At 39.3% G+C, this 16,788-nt stretch overlaps 3 protein-coding genes across 3 annotated transcripts; 2 read left to right on the top strand and 1 right to left on the bottom strand.

Annotated features, from left to right (window-relative positions):
- Positions 1–3,326: 3,326 nt before the first annotated feature.
- On the top strand, positions 3,327–5,872 carry LOC133530014 (uncharacterized). Its single transcript, XM_061867815.1, has 3 exons — positions 3,327–3,429; positions 5,189–5,264; positions 5,579–5,872. The coding sequence occupies exons 1-3, from the start codon at positions 3,418–3,420 to the stop codon at positions 5,791–5,793; spliced, it is 303 nt and encodes a 100-aa protein (XP_061723799.1). The 5' UTR covers positions 3,327–3,417; the 3' UTR covers positions 5,794–5,872.
- Positions 5,873–5,906: 34 nt separating this feature from the next.
- Positions 5,907–11,273, top strand: LOC133530012 (trypsin-7-like). Its single transcript, XM_061867812.1, has 9 exons — positions 5,907–5,920; positions 6,280–6,377; positions 7,489–7,587; positions 8,039–8,315; positions 8,569–8,845; positions 8,973–9,061; positions 9,398–9,461; positions 10,134–10,291; positions 11,191–11,273. The coding sequence occupies exons 2-9, from the start codon at positions 6,287–6,289 to the stop codon at positions 11,228–11,230; spliced, it is 1,095 nt and encodes a 364-aa protein (XP_061723796.1). The 5' UTR covers positions 5,907–5,920; positions 6,280–6,286; the 3' UTR covers positions 11,231–11,273.
- Positions 11,239–16,004, bottom strand: LOC133530013 (V-type proton ATPase subunit G). The gene is made up of 4 exons (XM_061867814.1): positions 15,844–16,004; positions 13,211–13,311; positions 12,417–12,515; positions 11,239–11,724 (listed from the first exon to the last, which is right to left on the bottom strand). The coding sequence occupies exons 1-4, from the start codon at positions 15,923–15,925 to the stop codon at positions 11,653–11,655; spliced, it is 354 nt and encodes a 117-aa protein (XP_061723798.1). The 5' UTR covers positions 15,926–16,004; the 3' UTR covers positions 11,239–11,652.
- Positions 16,005–16,788: the final 784 nt, after the last annotated feature.

Genomic DNA, 16,788 nt, shown 5'->3' with positions numbered 1-16,788 from the left:
AGTTTAATATCGTATTTTCACAAAAGCGTTGTAACAACTTCTTCTTTTTAGGGTTCCGTAGCCAAATGGCAAAAAACGGAACCCTTATAGATTCGTCATGTCCGTCTGTCTGTCCGTTTATGTCACAGCCACTTTTTACGAAACTATAAGAGCTATACTGTTCAAACTTGGTAAGTAGAATGTAGATGTATTCTATGAACCGCATTAAGATTTTTATACAAAAATAGAAAAGAAACAATAAATTTTGGGGGTTCCCCATACTTAGAACTGAAACTCAAAATATATTTTTTCATCAAACCCATACGTGTGGGGTATCTATGGATAGGTCTTCAAAAATGATGTTGAGATTTCTAATATTATTTTTTTCTAAACTGAATAGTTTGCGCGAGAGACACTTCCAAAGTGGTAAAAATGTGTCGTCCCCCCCCCCCCCCCCCCCCGTAACTTCTAAATTATTTTCAGAATGATAAAACTAAAAAAATATATGATATACATTATGCACCTTGTCTTATGCGTTTTGTTATTACTATGCAAACTTCCACCGAAAATTGGTTCGAACGAGATCTAGTAAGTAGTTTTTTTTTAATACGTCATAAATGGTACGGAACCCTTCATGGGCGAGTCCGACTCGTTCTTTTTTTTCAAAATCAGTCCCACATCAGTCCTCCTTGTTTTATGCGTTTTGTTATTACTCGTCAATTCGCGTTTCGTTTTAGTCTCTTCTCTCTTAACAATGCTATGATATTTTAAGACATTTCTTAGTATTAATCAACTATTATATTTTAACAATATTTATAACAATGTTAATGATGCTTAATAAAACATTAAATTACAATAGCACTACCATAAACTCTTTAAGTGCATTGACATAACCTGAACAACACAGCTATATATATTGTCTACCTCACTCTACTACTTTAGTGTCTCATAGGCTTGCTGTCAAGGCTACAGACAGACTAGTTTTAGCAAATATCTAACACTTATTCATTACTGCTGTGAAGCAGCGCCCAGAAGTGTATCTTGGCCTCCGACACCAAAGACTGCCATGCTTCTCTGTCCAAAGCTGTTTCAGGGCTATAACCGCGAAAATCGAAGTTCGTCAATTGCGGGCATTTTTCTCTGTCACTCTAATTACGTCTTAGTGAGAGTAAAAGAGAAAGACCACCGCGCAATTTGCGAATTTCGGTTTTCGCGGTAGGCCCCCCTGTCCAGTCAACGGCGCCGAGTTCGCTAAGGTCTTTGTACACTTCGTCTCTTCAGCGGTACCTAGGGCGTTCAGACGGTCTTCGGCCACACACCTACGTTAAACCTGCCTAGATGCCAGATACCTCGATCAATATTTATAGTCCAAGGATCGATGATCTGGTATTTCAGAATTCCGGTATACATGCCGTAGCCCAAACCGTAACCCCTCTGTGCCTAATAGTGATACATACAGAGGCATCGATGTAATATAAATTACATCGATGTACAGAGGGCGTACTTCGAACATCGATAATCTAAGTTAATTTATCTGCTTCCCTATCAATCAGCCAACAAACGAAATTCAGGTTTTGATGTCCGCAAAAGGCCCTCAAGAAGCTAATAGAGCAACGAGCGACCCTGAGGGCCTACCGCGAACCACGTTCGACGTGTTACCTCCCTATCACGCTTACGTACGAATTTACACGTGCGACAGAGAGGCAACACGTCGAACGTGGTTCGCGGTAGGCCTCCTGATAGCCCAGACGGTGCAAGTGTCAAGTAAACGTCATAATTTGACAGAAATTTGACGTCTAAAATGACCCGTGCACCGTCCGGGACATCAAAATCCCTGCCAACTTGATTTGACTCTAAAAACTTTCAAAATGATGCAAGTTGCAATCACTAAAGAGAAGATCTGATGAAAGATGGGAAGCGGATTGCAGCGGGATGCAATTTGCTATGTTACCGAAATTAGTAATGCTAATGCATCAAAATGCAGGAGCGTGTTCCACGCCGCCATGTGTCCATCAATGCTCGAGCGGCGCGGGAGCTGCTCGAGAAACGTGTGCTTTAAATTGATTACCTATTTCAATACTTATTGGATAAAACTGCGTAGGAAAATGTTTAATACAACTAGGGAACAAATCGAATTATTTTTCATAACACTTGCTCGATGCCAGGGTACTGAGATGGAATGAGCTTTGTTACGCCCACGGGCGTAGTAGTTTTTTTTTTTTCAGTGTGCCCATGGGCATATTGGGCATAATGTTTTTTTCAAGTACTTATAAATGAGTTTTACTTTTAAAATAGGTACTGGCGTTTATATTTTTTTTTTTTGTGTATGTTTATAAATATTTACTTAATTGATAATTTAAAATATTTTACACAATTTTCTGTGTATGTGCTTTCGAAGCCTAACATGTCAAAAATGACAATATGTGACACAAATGTAATTAAAAACATTGTGTGTGCCACGGGCGGTACAAGAATTACGAACTCGTATTAATTAAGCCCTCGACATCAACTTCGGGCTTACAATTAACACTTGTTTGTAAATTCTTGTTTACCACCCTCAATACACAATATACTGTTATTAAATAGTTTTTTAATGGATTGATATTATTTACGACCATGGTCACTTTTTCTTTGGTTTGGTTTGGTTTAATTTAATTTTTTTTTAGGGTTTAGTAGTCGACCCTTGTACTATCGCCATTCCGTCTATATGGCTGTCCATTCACGGCTTAGTTTATTTTTAGAGTCAACATTCGTACAAATAACGTCGGCATAGGCTCTCCGACTAACTCGAGATTTTTATGAATATGTAATCATGAATAGAAAAAAACCGACTTCACAAAAACTTCGTATATGCCATTAATATTATTAACGACCATGGTGCATCTTATAACAGTTACAATTTGCCCTAAAATACTTGTAAATTCTCTCTCGTCTCCTCTTTCTGGAACTTTTGAAATCGGTTAAAAAAGGCGTAGTCAGATAAAGCTAATCAAAATCTTTGTTTGTTACGTGGATACGGTTTTTTTTTTCACTATCAGGGCCATACTGAATAACTTTTACTATTTAAACTCTCCCATCGAACGGTTGAAAAACACTAACGCCATACTACTGTAGGTACCATACTTTACCTACCCTAGTATTTTAACAACCACATGGTTTACCACCATAATATTTTTCAAACAGCTTAAGTACTATGACAGCTTTCATCTCTATACAATTTATAACCTTACAACGCAAAATTGCATCGAGATAACAACTGTCACTGTAACCAAACTATCTGAAAAATACTATAATTATACAGTACCAGCTCCCGGGCCATCATGATAAGTTTTCAAAGGATACGCCAAGTGTAGCGAAGCGTGAACCCTGGACCGCGCGTATATAACGTCTGCCCACCACGAATCCATAGTTCTGTTATCAGTTCACATTCCTACAAACATGAAGTGTGCGGTAAGTTGATCTTGGCACATCAGCATCCATATGTGGTCCCAAATATTTGAAATGGGTTTGACTTGACCCTTGAGTTGGGAATGGGAGCGTGACGAGCGGAAGCACGAGTTTTAGAGTCGTAGTGTCCGTGAATTTTTAGGTCTATGTCCATGATGCAATTTATATTAGTAATATCAAATGAGCAAAAAAACAATTATTTTTCATCACACTTGCTCGAAAAAGTTCTTATTTCATGCAGGTGTAGGTACTGAAGGACAAAGGCCTATTTTGTTCCCGCGGGAGTTATGGATTGTGAAAAAAGCTATAACTCCCTAGGGAGTTATAGGGTGTTTTTTTATTTATTTTATTATGTCACTCATTCATACAAATCAAGTAGCATAAATGAGTTTTACTTTTAAAATACTGACGTTTATAATTTAATATTTTTGTTTATGCTTAAAATTAAATAATTCGATTAATTTAACAGCCGTTTGAAATATTTTTACATAATTTTCAATCGTGGCTGAATGCCGAATAGGTCTGTGCCCTCGATGCTAACCTGTCAAGTACGGAAGGTGGAGGTAAGGAAATAAATCTCCATGTACCAAAAAGTGTCATCTAAAAACCTTAAATAGGTGGCGCTACAATACCTAGAATACTTGAATAAAAAAATCAAATCATAGACAACGCACTTCACTCCGTCAATAGCGCCTAGGTTCTTAGCTACTCTAGCGCTACTCTGGAGAGATTTGGAACTATTATTTACAGCTGACAGCTGGACACTTTTGCAACAGTTCTATCATAAGAGATGTCACTCCTCTTAATTCCACACTCCATACTGTCAAGAAATTACAAAATGGCGAACGAATGTTTGTTATGTAACCGTATTTAAGAATTATTTCGTTTAAAATTTAGTTTTTTCTTCGCAAGTGTGATGAAAAACATTGTGTGTAACTCCGGGGGGGTAAGAATATTGCAAACTCAGGTCTTTGATTAACCACCCTCGTATGCAAGATTTCACACCCCCCTCGTTGCACAATGTACTATTTCTATTCGTCGACTGTAATGGTTGAATTATGATTTCGTATACCAAACTGTAATTGCTTACGTACTTTTCATGTATGGGCTCCCAACTCAACTATAATATTCATTTTCACAAGCAAACGCTGTAGTCAGCAAAGCAAATGAAACGGATTAAACTTTCCGATATTTCGAACTTTATTCATCAATCATCATCGACCGAAGAAAAGGGTCATCAGAAAGTTTCTATACACAAAAACAAATCGAGGTGTGCAAGATTTGTTTTAGACGTGTGTCATTTTCTATGTATTTGTGTCATCATTACAGATTGGATTTTGTATTTAGTGAGTGAGAAGTGCGACTGTGTGCACGTTTCCCACCGCAAAAAATGGCAGAACGATTTGTACCATGAGATATCGCTTGGCCTCCTCCCTTCCGACGTGTCGGAAGCCGGTATTGCTAGAAGATAAACAGTGATGTTCTCTCCCTAAGACTTGTCAAAAGCCGCACCCAAAATCCCGGGCTCTAATTATAGGTTAAGTCTAGCTCGTAAAGTTTGTTGATGACCTCAACTGTACCTAAAGGATAATATAAGCTAGAACCGGCCGTTCATGTCCACACTTAAGTTTTCTATAACCACTTCCGAGCCTCCGTGATCACCTGATGCTTTTTATAGAAAACGAAGTGTCACGCCTCGGCCTGGCCCCGGACCGTTCTAGCGTGGCTAGCATGAGACTTAATTCCTCTATTTTCTTCACAGGTCGCCATCGTCCTGGCCCTCTTCGGAGTGGTGACTGCTGTCCCCGTGGGTTCTCCTTCCCTGGGCTGGGGTCTCGGTATGTATTCCCATACACATATTCCCTTACTGATATGAACCATCCTAATAATTTAAGGGTAGCGCAACGCAAAGTGTAACTACAAGTGAAATAATTTTGTAATTAAGGCTCTTGTAGTTGAGGCAGTTGATATTTCGTTTAAGTATACCAATAATTACCAAGACGTGCACTCTTGGTAATTATTGGACAATGTATCGAATATCAGAGGCTCAACATGCATCTAGCGCCAAACTCATTTAGATGTCGATAACTACTCCAAGTTAATGTATATCAAATCGTATTGTCAATGTATTCATAGACTATAACTCTCACAGGCCCCGTCCTGCTTCCCAGCGCCGTGTCCTACAGCTCAAGCGTCATTAACCACGGCGTCTCCCTCCCTGTCGTGAAGCCCATCATTACCGCGCCCATCATAACCTCGCCCATCATCAGGACCCCCATCATCTCCGCGCCCGTCATACGCTCCCCCATCATAGCGCCCCTCAGCCTGACTGGACTCGGACTCGGCGGTCACGGCTGGCACGGATAAATGACGACATCTCTCAATATTGAAACGATATTGCTTTCTTGAGCCTGTTACTGTATTGGCAAATATAATCTTGTTTTTATTGCTTTGTTTTATTGAGCACAGTCAAGTTTGAAGCGTGGTGAGGAAGGTTAGTGTAATTTTTAAATTGATTATTCCGATTTGTCGTGAAAATTAGGTGTAGGGTTAGAGCCGGCGTAACTTTATTCGACGTTCATAAGTGCATTGTAATATGCCTACCTACTTGAAAAATAAGCTATCTTTATCTTTAATCATTCCCATCTATCCCCGCCTCATGAATGGCGGCGGTCTTGTGGGGCTAAGACAGATGGCAATACACCGTTTTTATTCGAAGGTTGGAGGTCCAGACCAAACGTGTCATTGACTAAGTAGACCTTATATTTATAAGAAATCCCTTCTACTCAACACTTAGGAATGCTATCAAAAAACCATTTCAACCAGACGTTCAAAGATGTCGTTATATTTAAGATACAAAATGGCAGTTCAAATCAAGATGGCGCTGATGTTCTTGCTGGCGGGGCGTGCGCTCTGCGGACACGACGAAGACAATATGGACGACGATGACTGTACGTTAACTAATTTCGAAAATAAATCGTGTCTCTGCGTCTCAAATTAAGAAAGGATAAAGATAGATGATACCACACACAATGTTCATCAAGTATCTTTCACAGAATTTAACGAAAATGGGTAAAAATACAACCTGTACAGGAGAATATTCAGACATACGAAAGTATTTTTGTCGGTCAATGATATCAAGTCTAGTGACTTGATGTAATTAGCTATCATTAGACAACAGCACATCGCAAAATTAGCAGCGGAAGTTTAAGGGGGCGTTTATATTGAAGCGACATTCAGTCTTCAATTACTTAATCCACATCCCAAATGGACTATGTAGAGGTACACTCTGCCCTTAACTGTGAACATTTGCATATGCCGCAGGAAATAAAGAAAAACAATTAATATAAGATCAATATACTTGTATAAAAATTCCGGTCATATTTAGCAAACTTCAAAAAACTAATTGTTTCGTGTCCATAGGTACATTACACTCTATATCAATGAAAACGAGGCGCTTTGTACAGCGTTTCCATAAATACCTATTTTAATTGCTCTTAGAGTGTATGCGCAAAGGATCTAGTTCGCAACTTGTTGGTGAAAAACTACTTTGCAGTTCCTTCCTTCAATTTTAATAACGGACAAGACTTATTAAGTTCCAATTTAATCATCAAATTATCATAATTAAATATTCATGAACGGTATAACTAAATCATAGCATGATAGCTTATGATGAATACTTAAGGTCGAAATATACTGGATCCCGGCTGTTTGTACTTGTCCATGTATACTCATAATAACATTTAACAGTTTAGGATAGCTGTTTACCCCCGATCATATTTTGAGTCACCGTAGGCCAAATAAGGGACTTCGCAGCTATGAGTTAGAGTGAGCAAATAACATTGCGATCAAAGAATGGCTTCCGTTGGCGCAATGTGTAGATCGGTCCTTAAATTGTAACTGTATTGGCCTCTTCCCCGCTCAATCTAAATCGCTGCAGACTTATCTTGGTCGAACTCTAGTGACCAAATTTCTGAAAGTATGTAGACGATGACTGCAGAATTGCAGCCGCAATGCGGTTCAGCTGTTTCAGCCCTACCCTAGAATATGATCGTGTTTTAGTGGATCCCCAAGAGTTGTCGCGTCGTGCATGGCAATACGAGGGTATTCCCGTTGAGATGATGGCGAGAAGAAGCGAGACAAAGGAAACGGAACACTCCAGTGAGTATACAGTTATACGCATAGCTTAGGTACCAATGCATAAGTAGGTAAGTATCTTTCACAACGAACCGCGCAGAAATGCAATCTTATTGTTTTACAAATAAGATATAGTTTCGTATATTTTGTGCTAAATAAGGAACTCCTGTGCTGGTATCACAACCATTTCGGGTACATCGGCCGGCTCACATGGCCGCGCATCGCACGGTGCGAAACTTTAAAATATTGCATTGCCACCTGAAGGGCCTCTTGAATTCATACATACAACTTACTAAAGGATCGACCACACCCCCACACCGCTGCTCAATATACTAGCGCATCGTAAATGCCGCCGTAACATAACTCATTCGCCATGATTTTACCCACTGCTAAGTATAATTACTTCTCGCGATTCTGACGGACCATTTACGTGCCTCAGCGTATTTTAAGCAGTGATTTATCTTCAAAACCCCAGACTCGCCACCAGCAACGAGAACGGCAGCTCCCGAGTTATCAACTACCACTACAAGCACAACCGAAATGGCAACGACAACCACCACCACAACAACCACAGAAGGCCCCATACTCCCCCCGCTACACCCGCGCTACCGACGCATCTACAACTCTGATGAGACGGCCAGGATAGAGGAGCACCCATACCTGGCCGCTGTTTTAATGAACAACCAATTGTGGTGTGGTGGAGCGATCATCAGCTCTGATCTCGTACTTACAGCGGCGCACTGTCTACAACTGTGAGTAAATCTGTCCTAATTCTTCACTGCCCTGCCGAGTAATTGAGCTCACATCACGAATCGCGTGATTAATCGCTATATCCGGTTCGAAGGACCATTGTTGGATGTGTTACATAAACTAACACCAATATTTTGGAGGTCGGAATGTTCGAAAATGAATTGTTTGAATTCGTCGTAGTTGTCCAATTTGACATGCACTGTACCTTACAATGACCTCACGGGCTCACGTGTTAATTTGATTCCCTAATTGCAGCCAATACAACAACCGCTTCTTCCGAGAGTACGTCAAGATGCTGACCGTCCGCATCGGCTCCAGCAACGCCACGGCCGGCGGCGAGGTTCTACGGGTTGAGGAAATCTTCTTCCATCCCAACTACAAGCCACAAACTTTAGCCTTCAACTACGCTGTCGTCAGGTTACACAAGAACATCACGTTCTCTACAATGAACGTGTCCAAGATTGAGTATTCGAAGAGGAAGGATGTGACCATTGATAAGACGATTACGTTCTTGGGATGGGGATCGGTGCTGGTAAGACGAGTTTTTGGATCTGACTCTAGTGAGCTAATAAATCGGACTCAAGAAATTTCAGGTTATTAGGATAAACTTACAAGTTCTTATCAGTCGTTTCAAGTGATACGCTGATGCGTTTTTCCAGGGAATGGGCGACAAGGGTGGAGCTGTGCTGCTCCAAAAAGTAGATCTTCCCATCTACGACAAGGCAGATTGTATCGACGTTTACGGAAAGTAAGCATACTCGTTTATCTCAAGTTAGCCTGTCGCCAAATGCGTCGCCAGGGGGGTATGGTGGGTAGGTGCTTCCAACCTAGAGAACAAATACAATGTACCTTTTGCCCCTCCTCCCCTACGCCAGCGTAGCCTTCGGCGATATCAACTTAGCCTCCCTGCCTAGTCCATCGGCTGGCATATCTATCTGGTGCTTTAGTACAGAAAGCCACCTCCAAGCTTTAACAGCATATCGAATCAGAACAGTTTTTTTGCAGATTCGTACGTTATGATAGTGACACTATGGTTCACTATGCAAAACCAAAAACCTAAGCATTAAAATCCACTGTTTTACAGGGAATTGGTCTCGGTTAGCACCTTCTGCGCTGGCTTTATCAGCAAGATCAAGAATGTTTGTAACGTAAGTATGGAGAAAAAAAATCATGGGTAGGTAAATGAAATTACCCTCGAACTGGGTTATTCAGACTGGATCCGAATCTACAGCTGTCTATTAACCCAAGTAGATACTATAGTCATCTACATTGTATCGCCAATCGTTGGTTAAATTACAGCTCTAACATTTGTAAATGATGTAAATCAGTAGTGATGTGAGAGTCGGACAACATTTCACACGCGTAGTGAGACGAAATTCACCAAATGTCACACGAAACTCCGAGTACAGCTATAGGTAGGGACTATGGATCTTACGATTTTTACGTCAAATTATCAACGTATCCTACGCCTACGTTAGTTTTCTACCGTTGAATTGAGTCTCAGATCTAGACGTTCATTCTGTCGTGGATATACTTTTAAAGAATTCTTAAAACGCGTCATTGCAATTGCAAGTAAGCGAGCCAAGCGTCATCAGCCCGACACCTGTTCGCCGCGGACACACTACACCTGCCTGGCTTGTGGTCGTGTTTGTCGCTCCCGTATTGGCCTACACAGCCATGAAAAGCGCTGCCGCCCTACCTGACACTGCTTGAATAGTCTGTAATAGACTCAAAGGCCAATGACAGATGGATTTTATGCCTTTGGAATAAGGTCCACGAATAGGAGTTAACAGACATACCTGTCATAAAATCTCTTGCAGCACGACGCCGGTGGCCCGGCGATCATGGACGGCGAGCTGATCGGCATCCTGTCGTTCTCGGCCAAGCGCTGCGACGAGGCCGATAAGCCCGCGGTGTTCGCCAGCACGGGCGCCGCCGCGGACTGGCTGGATAGCATACCGACCATTCGGCGAAAAAGGTATTAGGAATGTCGGTAAATTTAAATTAGGTGTTCAACATGTAACCTATGTAAGACAGCTCATCCTCCTATATAAGACCCAGCCATATAAGAAAGAAATCCAAAATTTGTCAGTGAAATTTGGACCTGTAGTGTAGGAATTAGAGTTGATTTTGGTTTTGGCACTATTATTTATTCCGTGGTTTGGGTGAAAATTTAACGATACAAAACAAATGCAACTCTATTCCGATTGCCAATTATTTAAATTTCATAGAACCTTAAGAGGCTATGAGCACTTTTAACGGTTAAAGTAGCCAATGCTCACACACTTCATAAGCGCCACAAATACCTCAAATTCCTGCGCGCGTACACTTGGTCGCTGCCAGATAGTTTATTTTAGCTCCATAAGGTTTAAAGGTCAAAGGTAGGGAAGGTTTCCGAGCGTACGTTCCAAAATAAAATCTGAGGGTGCAGACGGAAAACAACTAGACATGCGACAGAGTAAAATTAATTAAACGTTACTTATCTCTTCTTCAATCTATCGTTTTCCCGGCCTAGTGCCAGGGTCCGCTTTCCTACTCTATCTTCTCCACTTTGCCCAGTCTTCTGCATCCTCAGATGTGAGATTGTCCTTTTCAATATCGCTTCTTAGGCCTACCGCATGATCTAGGGCCTTGGACAGTGTGAGGACGTTACTCATCTATAAAAAAATTGGTATACTACTTATCTTACTTGAAGCCATTAAAAGTAGTTTTTGGCGCTGTTGGCATGGCAACTGATCCGTTTTTGACGACCATAAGTTGCTTGGATTAAATATACAGTCAGCAGCAGATCCACACTTATTGTTAGAGATTAAGAGCGTGTGCAGGTAATTTTGAACACCTGACCCGTTCAGATATTTATTTGTTCTTCTTTTACAGTGACGAGCTCGTGCACGGCTGGATGAACGACATGCAATGAAACAATAATAAACGTAAATCAATATATTTGCTCTAATACTGTACAGGCCAGTTTCCATTCCACTACACAAAAATCAAAAATCCTTTTATTTTAACATTATATATTTCTAAATAACATACAACATTGAACATACATGGGAAGTTCGTAGCGGATCTCCGAATATATTTCATGGAATGATATCGAGCTGATTCCAAACACTAAACTTTAATATTTTTAAAATACGTAAACCCAAGCGTTGTATATACAGCGGCGGCCATTTTGATGCTTTAATTTTCAAGATGGCGTCTGACAACAGACAGACAGCTGTCACATTAGATAAGATGGCGGCTATCTGTGATAGCTGTTAGGAAAATGGCGGGTAACTGGTTGACGCTCGCGTAGTAATAATTTATGCGATAATTTAACGTAGAACGGCTAGTTTATTACTTAGCGCGGTAGTTGACGTGCAGTTCTGGCTTAATGTCATACACCAGGCTGAGGATATCTTGGATCACCTGGAAATAAAAACATCGATGATTAGTATGCGAAACTTAGAAATATAGGTCTCAAGAGCATTAAAATTGGACTTTTTAGAGAAGTTTTAAGGCAAAGTGACCCAGTCTGGTATGATGGCTGTTGTGTTGAAACTGTTAAAAGGTATAAAGTAATTTGTATGGACCGTCACAAAACTGGCACCCAAAATTAGTGTGAAAAACAGGGGAAGTTTTTGTTTTGTTTCACTCAATAGTCCACGTAATTCTCTCTTGTCGAATCAAGCCGAAAAAACCCAAAAGTTGTTAGTTTTTCGAAAAAAAGTATAAACAACACCAATTTTCTCAGTAAACCTCTATCAATGTCAGGACAAAATTGACAGGCTGGTAGCCTAGACCACTGTAGTTATGCTAAGCATTGGGGTTTGAAAATACATGTTAACATTTTAACCCTTATAGCATTTGACATTCCTTTCTAATTATTCGATTTCGAATCGTAAAAGTCAGAGCACACGGGCTGCATGCACGTGCGCACTGCGCCAAAATTTTCAAGCGACGCAAGCACACGGTGTGCCGTCTCCCATAAGCGCACGTGCGCGTGTACGGACAAGCACCCATGTGTACAGGCCTTAATTCTTAATGTAGAGATGCGTTTTTGTTTTAAGTATGATGGCAAGCTATGGACTAAAGGGGTTAAAAGGGTGTAGGGTACTGACCGCATCCTGCTGGATCTTCACCATCTTGTTCATCTCGTCGATCTTGACTCGGGTCTCGGCGTCGATTTTGGCGGCCACTCCCTCTCGGGTGCCCATGTGCTGGAACAATAAACAACTATGTTATGTCTGGTTGTTTTTATTTTATCTTGAAATTAAAAACCTATGTAATGTCTATGCGTGTTAGTTTGAATTTTATTACAAATTCAATGTCTAACTCTTAATTCTATATTGAGTTGGTACTCTGGTTTTGTTGAAAATCTTTGGAATGTTCATTGGCCTTTAGGCCTTAGCTAATCTAGTAGTAACTAGTATCTAGGGACTAGTACCCAAAATAAAATTAACGTTTTGATCTTGACTCATCTGACTTATAAGAAAAATGTAATAAAATTAACTTTTGTCAGTTTCCAATGTTTGACTGTATATTTTTATCAAGTGTTCATTGCCAACTGCATGAGCCCAAGACAATAAGGGTAAGTTCATTCAACCATTTCGCTTTCCATCATCAAATCAATCTGACGGCACCATCACCATATTCTTCAATTATAAGTACAAGTTATTGGGTGTATTGGGGATGGGGTGGGAGGAGGTTACCCAAACTGCTCAGGACCGGAGTCAGTGGAAGAATATAATTCGAGCCCTACACCCAAGCAGATGGGGAGGGAAGTTTACTATATTTCAGCTTCATGACTTCACTAGCAAGCAGGTCAAAATTTACTTGCAAGATCTGATTATAATTAGTGACATGTAGTAAATAAAAGACTATACAATAGGCCCAATAGGGTGATGTTGCTCACCTTGGCCTCAAACTCTTTGAACTGCCTTTCGCGCTCCTGTCTGTACTTCTCCACCTCATCCTGGGCCTCGTCCTTGGCCTGCTTTAGGCGTTTCGCTTTTCCTGTAACCAATCATGACATGTTACAGTCACTTGTAATAAAAGCCAAAAAACTTGGCACTTTGTCACATCTCTCATAACTGTATAATAATAATAATAATACTACGGTTCCTCTCTCTGCAGCCCTGACCACCGGCAGCTTGGGCAGCCCAAGCTGCTGGTGGCACCCTAGGTTAGGTTTTTATAATGTGTTTATATCTTTTGTATTGTTTTTTAAGTGTTTTTATATTTTACTTTTATAAACATATTGTAAAAAGCCTAACCTGAGAGAAAAAAGATAAATAAAGGACTTTTTTACATACAAAAAGTTAAAAACATAAAACATTTTTATATAATAATAAATGAATTAAAGATAATAATAATAAATATTATAGGACATTATTACACAAATTGACTAAGTCCCACAGTAAGCTCAATAAGGCTTGTGTTGAGGGTACTTAGACAACAATATATATAATATATAGATATTTATAAATACTTAAATACATAAAAAAACACCCATGAATCAGGAACAAATATCCATGCTCATCACACGAATAAATGCCCTTACCAGGATTTGAACCCGGATCAGCTTCGTAGGCAGGGTCACTACCCACTAGGCCAAACCGGTTGTCAAATTCAAACGTCAAATTATATCTTGTGACAGTTAGAGAAGGCCAATACCCTTTTTGGGTATAGGCTTCCTCCTACTGTCTCCAATTATTCTGGTATTTTGCCTATTCCATTCAAACTGTCCCCGCTATGTTTTTGATGTTGTTGACCCCAACGGTCTTTTGGTTTTCCTGATCTCCTTTTGCCACTTGGACCTATCCATTTAGTGACGCGTTTTGTCTATCTGTTATCTGTGAACCTGGCAAGCTGTCTTGCTCATAGCTGTACTATTATGTATTCAAACAGTCATCTTGTTGCTTGATTGATGGATGAAAACACTATGTCAATTATCAAATCCCTAAACATATGTGACCAAATCCGGCAAAACATCCCACTTTGTCGCTTGCCATAAGGACGCCTTGTCAGGTTATTTGTATAAAGATACAAGCAAATCTCGTCCTATTGCCGGTTTCAGTCACATATAAGCAGGTGTGGTATCATTAAATACCCTTCTTTCTGAGGGGTATGAACAGCTTTTACCTCTTTACTCGTCTTTTGTCTGTGCCAACAGTCTCTGTTCTCACCCCATTACAGTAGGTTAATCTTGTCGCTGTCATTTTGAGGATGGTGGAATACATATATAGTGCATCCATGCTAAGTTTCATGCCAAGTGTGGAGCTTATGAGTGAGCATGGTCAGAGACTAAGCTACATATCATATACTACGTACTGCTTCTATGAAAATACTACCTACTACTGGGAACATGACCACTGAGGCCCCCTCTAATGCACAAGACGGATGATGTTTTTTCACATAATACAATTAAGAAAACCGTTTCTCAGTGTTAAATCCACAAAACATTCATTTGGTTCAAAGAACACATTTCCCAAAATGAATAATCTGGTTAATTGCATACTTATGAAAAGGCTATTTTCACCTTATGTACAGTGGGCCATCTTATAAATGCATGTAAAAACATGCGGAAGCATATTTCTTATAAATAGAGTTGACTTCTACTTCTATTACAAGTGACAGGATTTTTCTGAAATTCTCAAAAGATTTGTAATTTTGATATCTTTCCAAGTACAATATTTTTTCAATGACAAAATGCAACTTTTAGTTGTATTGCTTGAGATTATGGTCTTCAAATGAAACTATGCACCTTCTAACCTGCTAATTATAATATAAATTAATTTGCACTTAGTGTTTGGGTATCATTACATAAATATGATCAAAAAAGGTGCAGCTTTCATTTTATTGTATATTTTTGACATATCCCCAGTGATTGGGGTTTTGGATGCCACACCGCGGTAGATCAAGTTAAAGTAGTATAGTAATTTGGATACGCCTTTAAACCCAAAATACCTTTAAAAAACGCTTTTATAGTGTAGATAAAAAAATAAAGTGTATTTATAAAATACACGATACTGAATGAGTGGCAACCAAAACCCCGATCACTGCATATCACATTAAATACCCATTGTAATATCCTACATGACAAAAGATAGTTCTTCAGCAAATAGTAGCAGTATTTATGACATAATGGTTTTTGGACATAGATCCAGATAAGGATTTAAAATTAGTGTGATGTTTCTAATCTAAAAAGGACAAAAGGTATCACGTATTTTTTTTATTTTGAACCGTTATAGTTTCCTCAGAATGGTCAATTGACCATTGAACAAGTAAAACGTTATCTAGTAGTACTACTCAGGGTCATCTTACTAGAATCTTGATGTTAAACGAAATCATGTGATGAAATCTAACACAATGATCCATAATACGCTAACACCTCGTAAGGATGTCAAATAGGCACATTCATTACACTAAACACCAGTAATTAGTAACAAGACCGTATATATAGGTATCTATACATACTAAGGCGGAGACGCAGAGCTCAACCCCAAATACGTAGTAAAATTAGACAATATCAGTAATTTGACTTACGCTTTCTCGCCTCTGAGACTTTCTCGGCCGCCCTCTTCTCAGCAGCCAACAATTGCTGGATCCCCTGGGTTTGACTCGCCATTTCTGCCGATACACAAAAACTATGTCGAGTAAGAATCAAGACCAAGATGAGAATCAATAGGCGCAGAACGGAGATGTGACGAAAGTCATATGATTACTTTAGTTACACCATGTTGTCACGATTGGCGCTGTCAGCGGCTCGTGCTTCATAATGTATGAGTAAATTGGAACGTTTTCTACCTTGCATTTCATTTTTTTGACGATTATTCGTTATAAGTTACTTTAAATTATAATGTTTAAAATAAAAACTTTCAACAGGTACTACAAATATTGATTGTCGTATCGATATTTGCAAAAAATGTACGTAATTGAAATAGTTTGTTTTTTGCGTATAATGAACTAAGCATGATACTGTTTGCTTATTTCGTACTAGATGGCATTACCATGGCTTATTTAAATTTAGCGTAAAAAAATAAAAATAGATTAGAAAAGGGTTCTTCTGATAAATATGAGGTAACCTTTTCATAATTTATATGTTTAATTTAGGTTACAATTACTTTTATTGTAAGTAGCTGCAACCATAGACAACACAGCTCAAGGTCACCACTGTCAAAAATTTCAAAAAAATACACATAATAATTAACTCTATTTCCAAAGAAAAAAGTCCATTATACCTTATCAACTATACGAAATAACGCGCGAAAAACTTTCTGTTCCACGGATAGACGAGGCTATTCGTAATACGAGGTATTTATTTCCAGCATTTTACAATGATAAATAATAGTGGATATTTATTTTATTTTCTCAATGATTAATCCCATTATTAGCATTCGTCAAATTGACTATTAAAACATAGTACTTACTTTATATTTTATATTGTAAAGTAGGGAAACCGTTGGCCTCTATGTAGCTGTCTCTTTCTTA

Source organism: Cydia pomonella, chromosome 22 (genome assembly GCF_033807575.1).
Source record: "Cydia pomonella isolate Wapato2018A chromosome 22, ilCydPomo1, whole genome shotgun sequence".
Classification (NCBI taxonomy): domain Eukaryota; kingdom Metazoa; phylum Arthropoda; class Insecta; order Lepidoptera; family Tortricidae; genus Cydia; species Cydia pomonella.
The sequence above is the reverse complement of the archived record's forward strand: the minus strand, read 5'-3'. Positions and strand labels throughout refer to the sequence as shown.

Coding starts and splice junctions, on each gene's coding strand:
- LOC133530012 (XM_061867812.1), top strand. CDS start 6,287: ATGGCAGTTCAAATCAAGATGGCGCTGATGTTCTTGCTGGCGGGGCGT. Junction 8,846..8,972: donor TGGGATGGGGATCGGTGCTG/GTAAGACGAGTT, acceptor GCGTTTTTCCAG/GGAATGGGCGACAAGGGTGG. Junction 10,292..11,190: donor CCGACCATTCGGCGAAAAAG/GTATTAGGAATG, acceptor CTTCTTTTACAG/TGACGAGCTCGTGCACGGCT.
- LOC133530013 (XM_061867814.1), bottom strand. CDS start 15,925: ATGGCGAGTCAAACCCAGGGGATCCAGCAATTGTTGGCTGCTGAGAAG. Junction 13,312..15,843: donor AGTCTCAGAGGCGAGAAAGC/GTAAGTCAAATT, acceptor GATTGGTTACAG/GAAAAGCGAAACGCCTAAAG. Junction 11,725..12,416: donor TGAAGATCCAGCAGGATGCG/GTCAGTACCCTA, acceptor TTTTATTTCCAG/GTGATCCAAGATATCCTCAG.
- LOC133530014 (XM_061867815.1), top strand. Junction 5,265..5,578: donor TTCCCTGGGCTGGGGTCTCG/GTATGTATTCCC, acceptor TAACTCTCACAG/GCCCCGTCCTGCTTCCCAGC.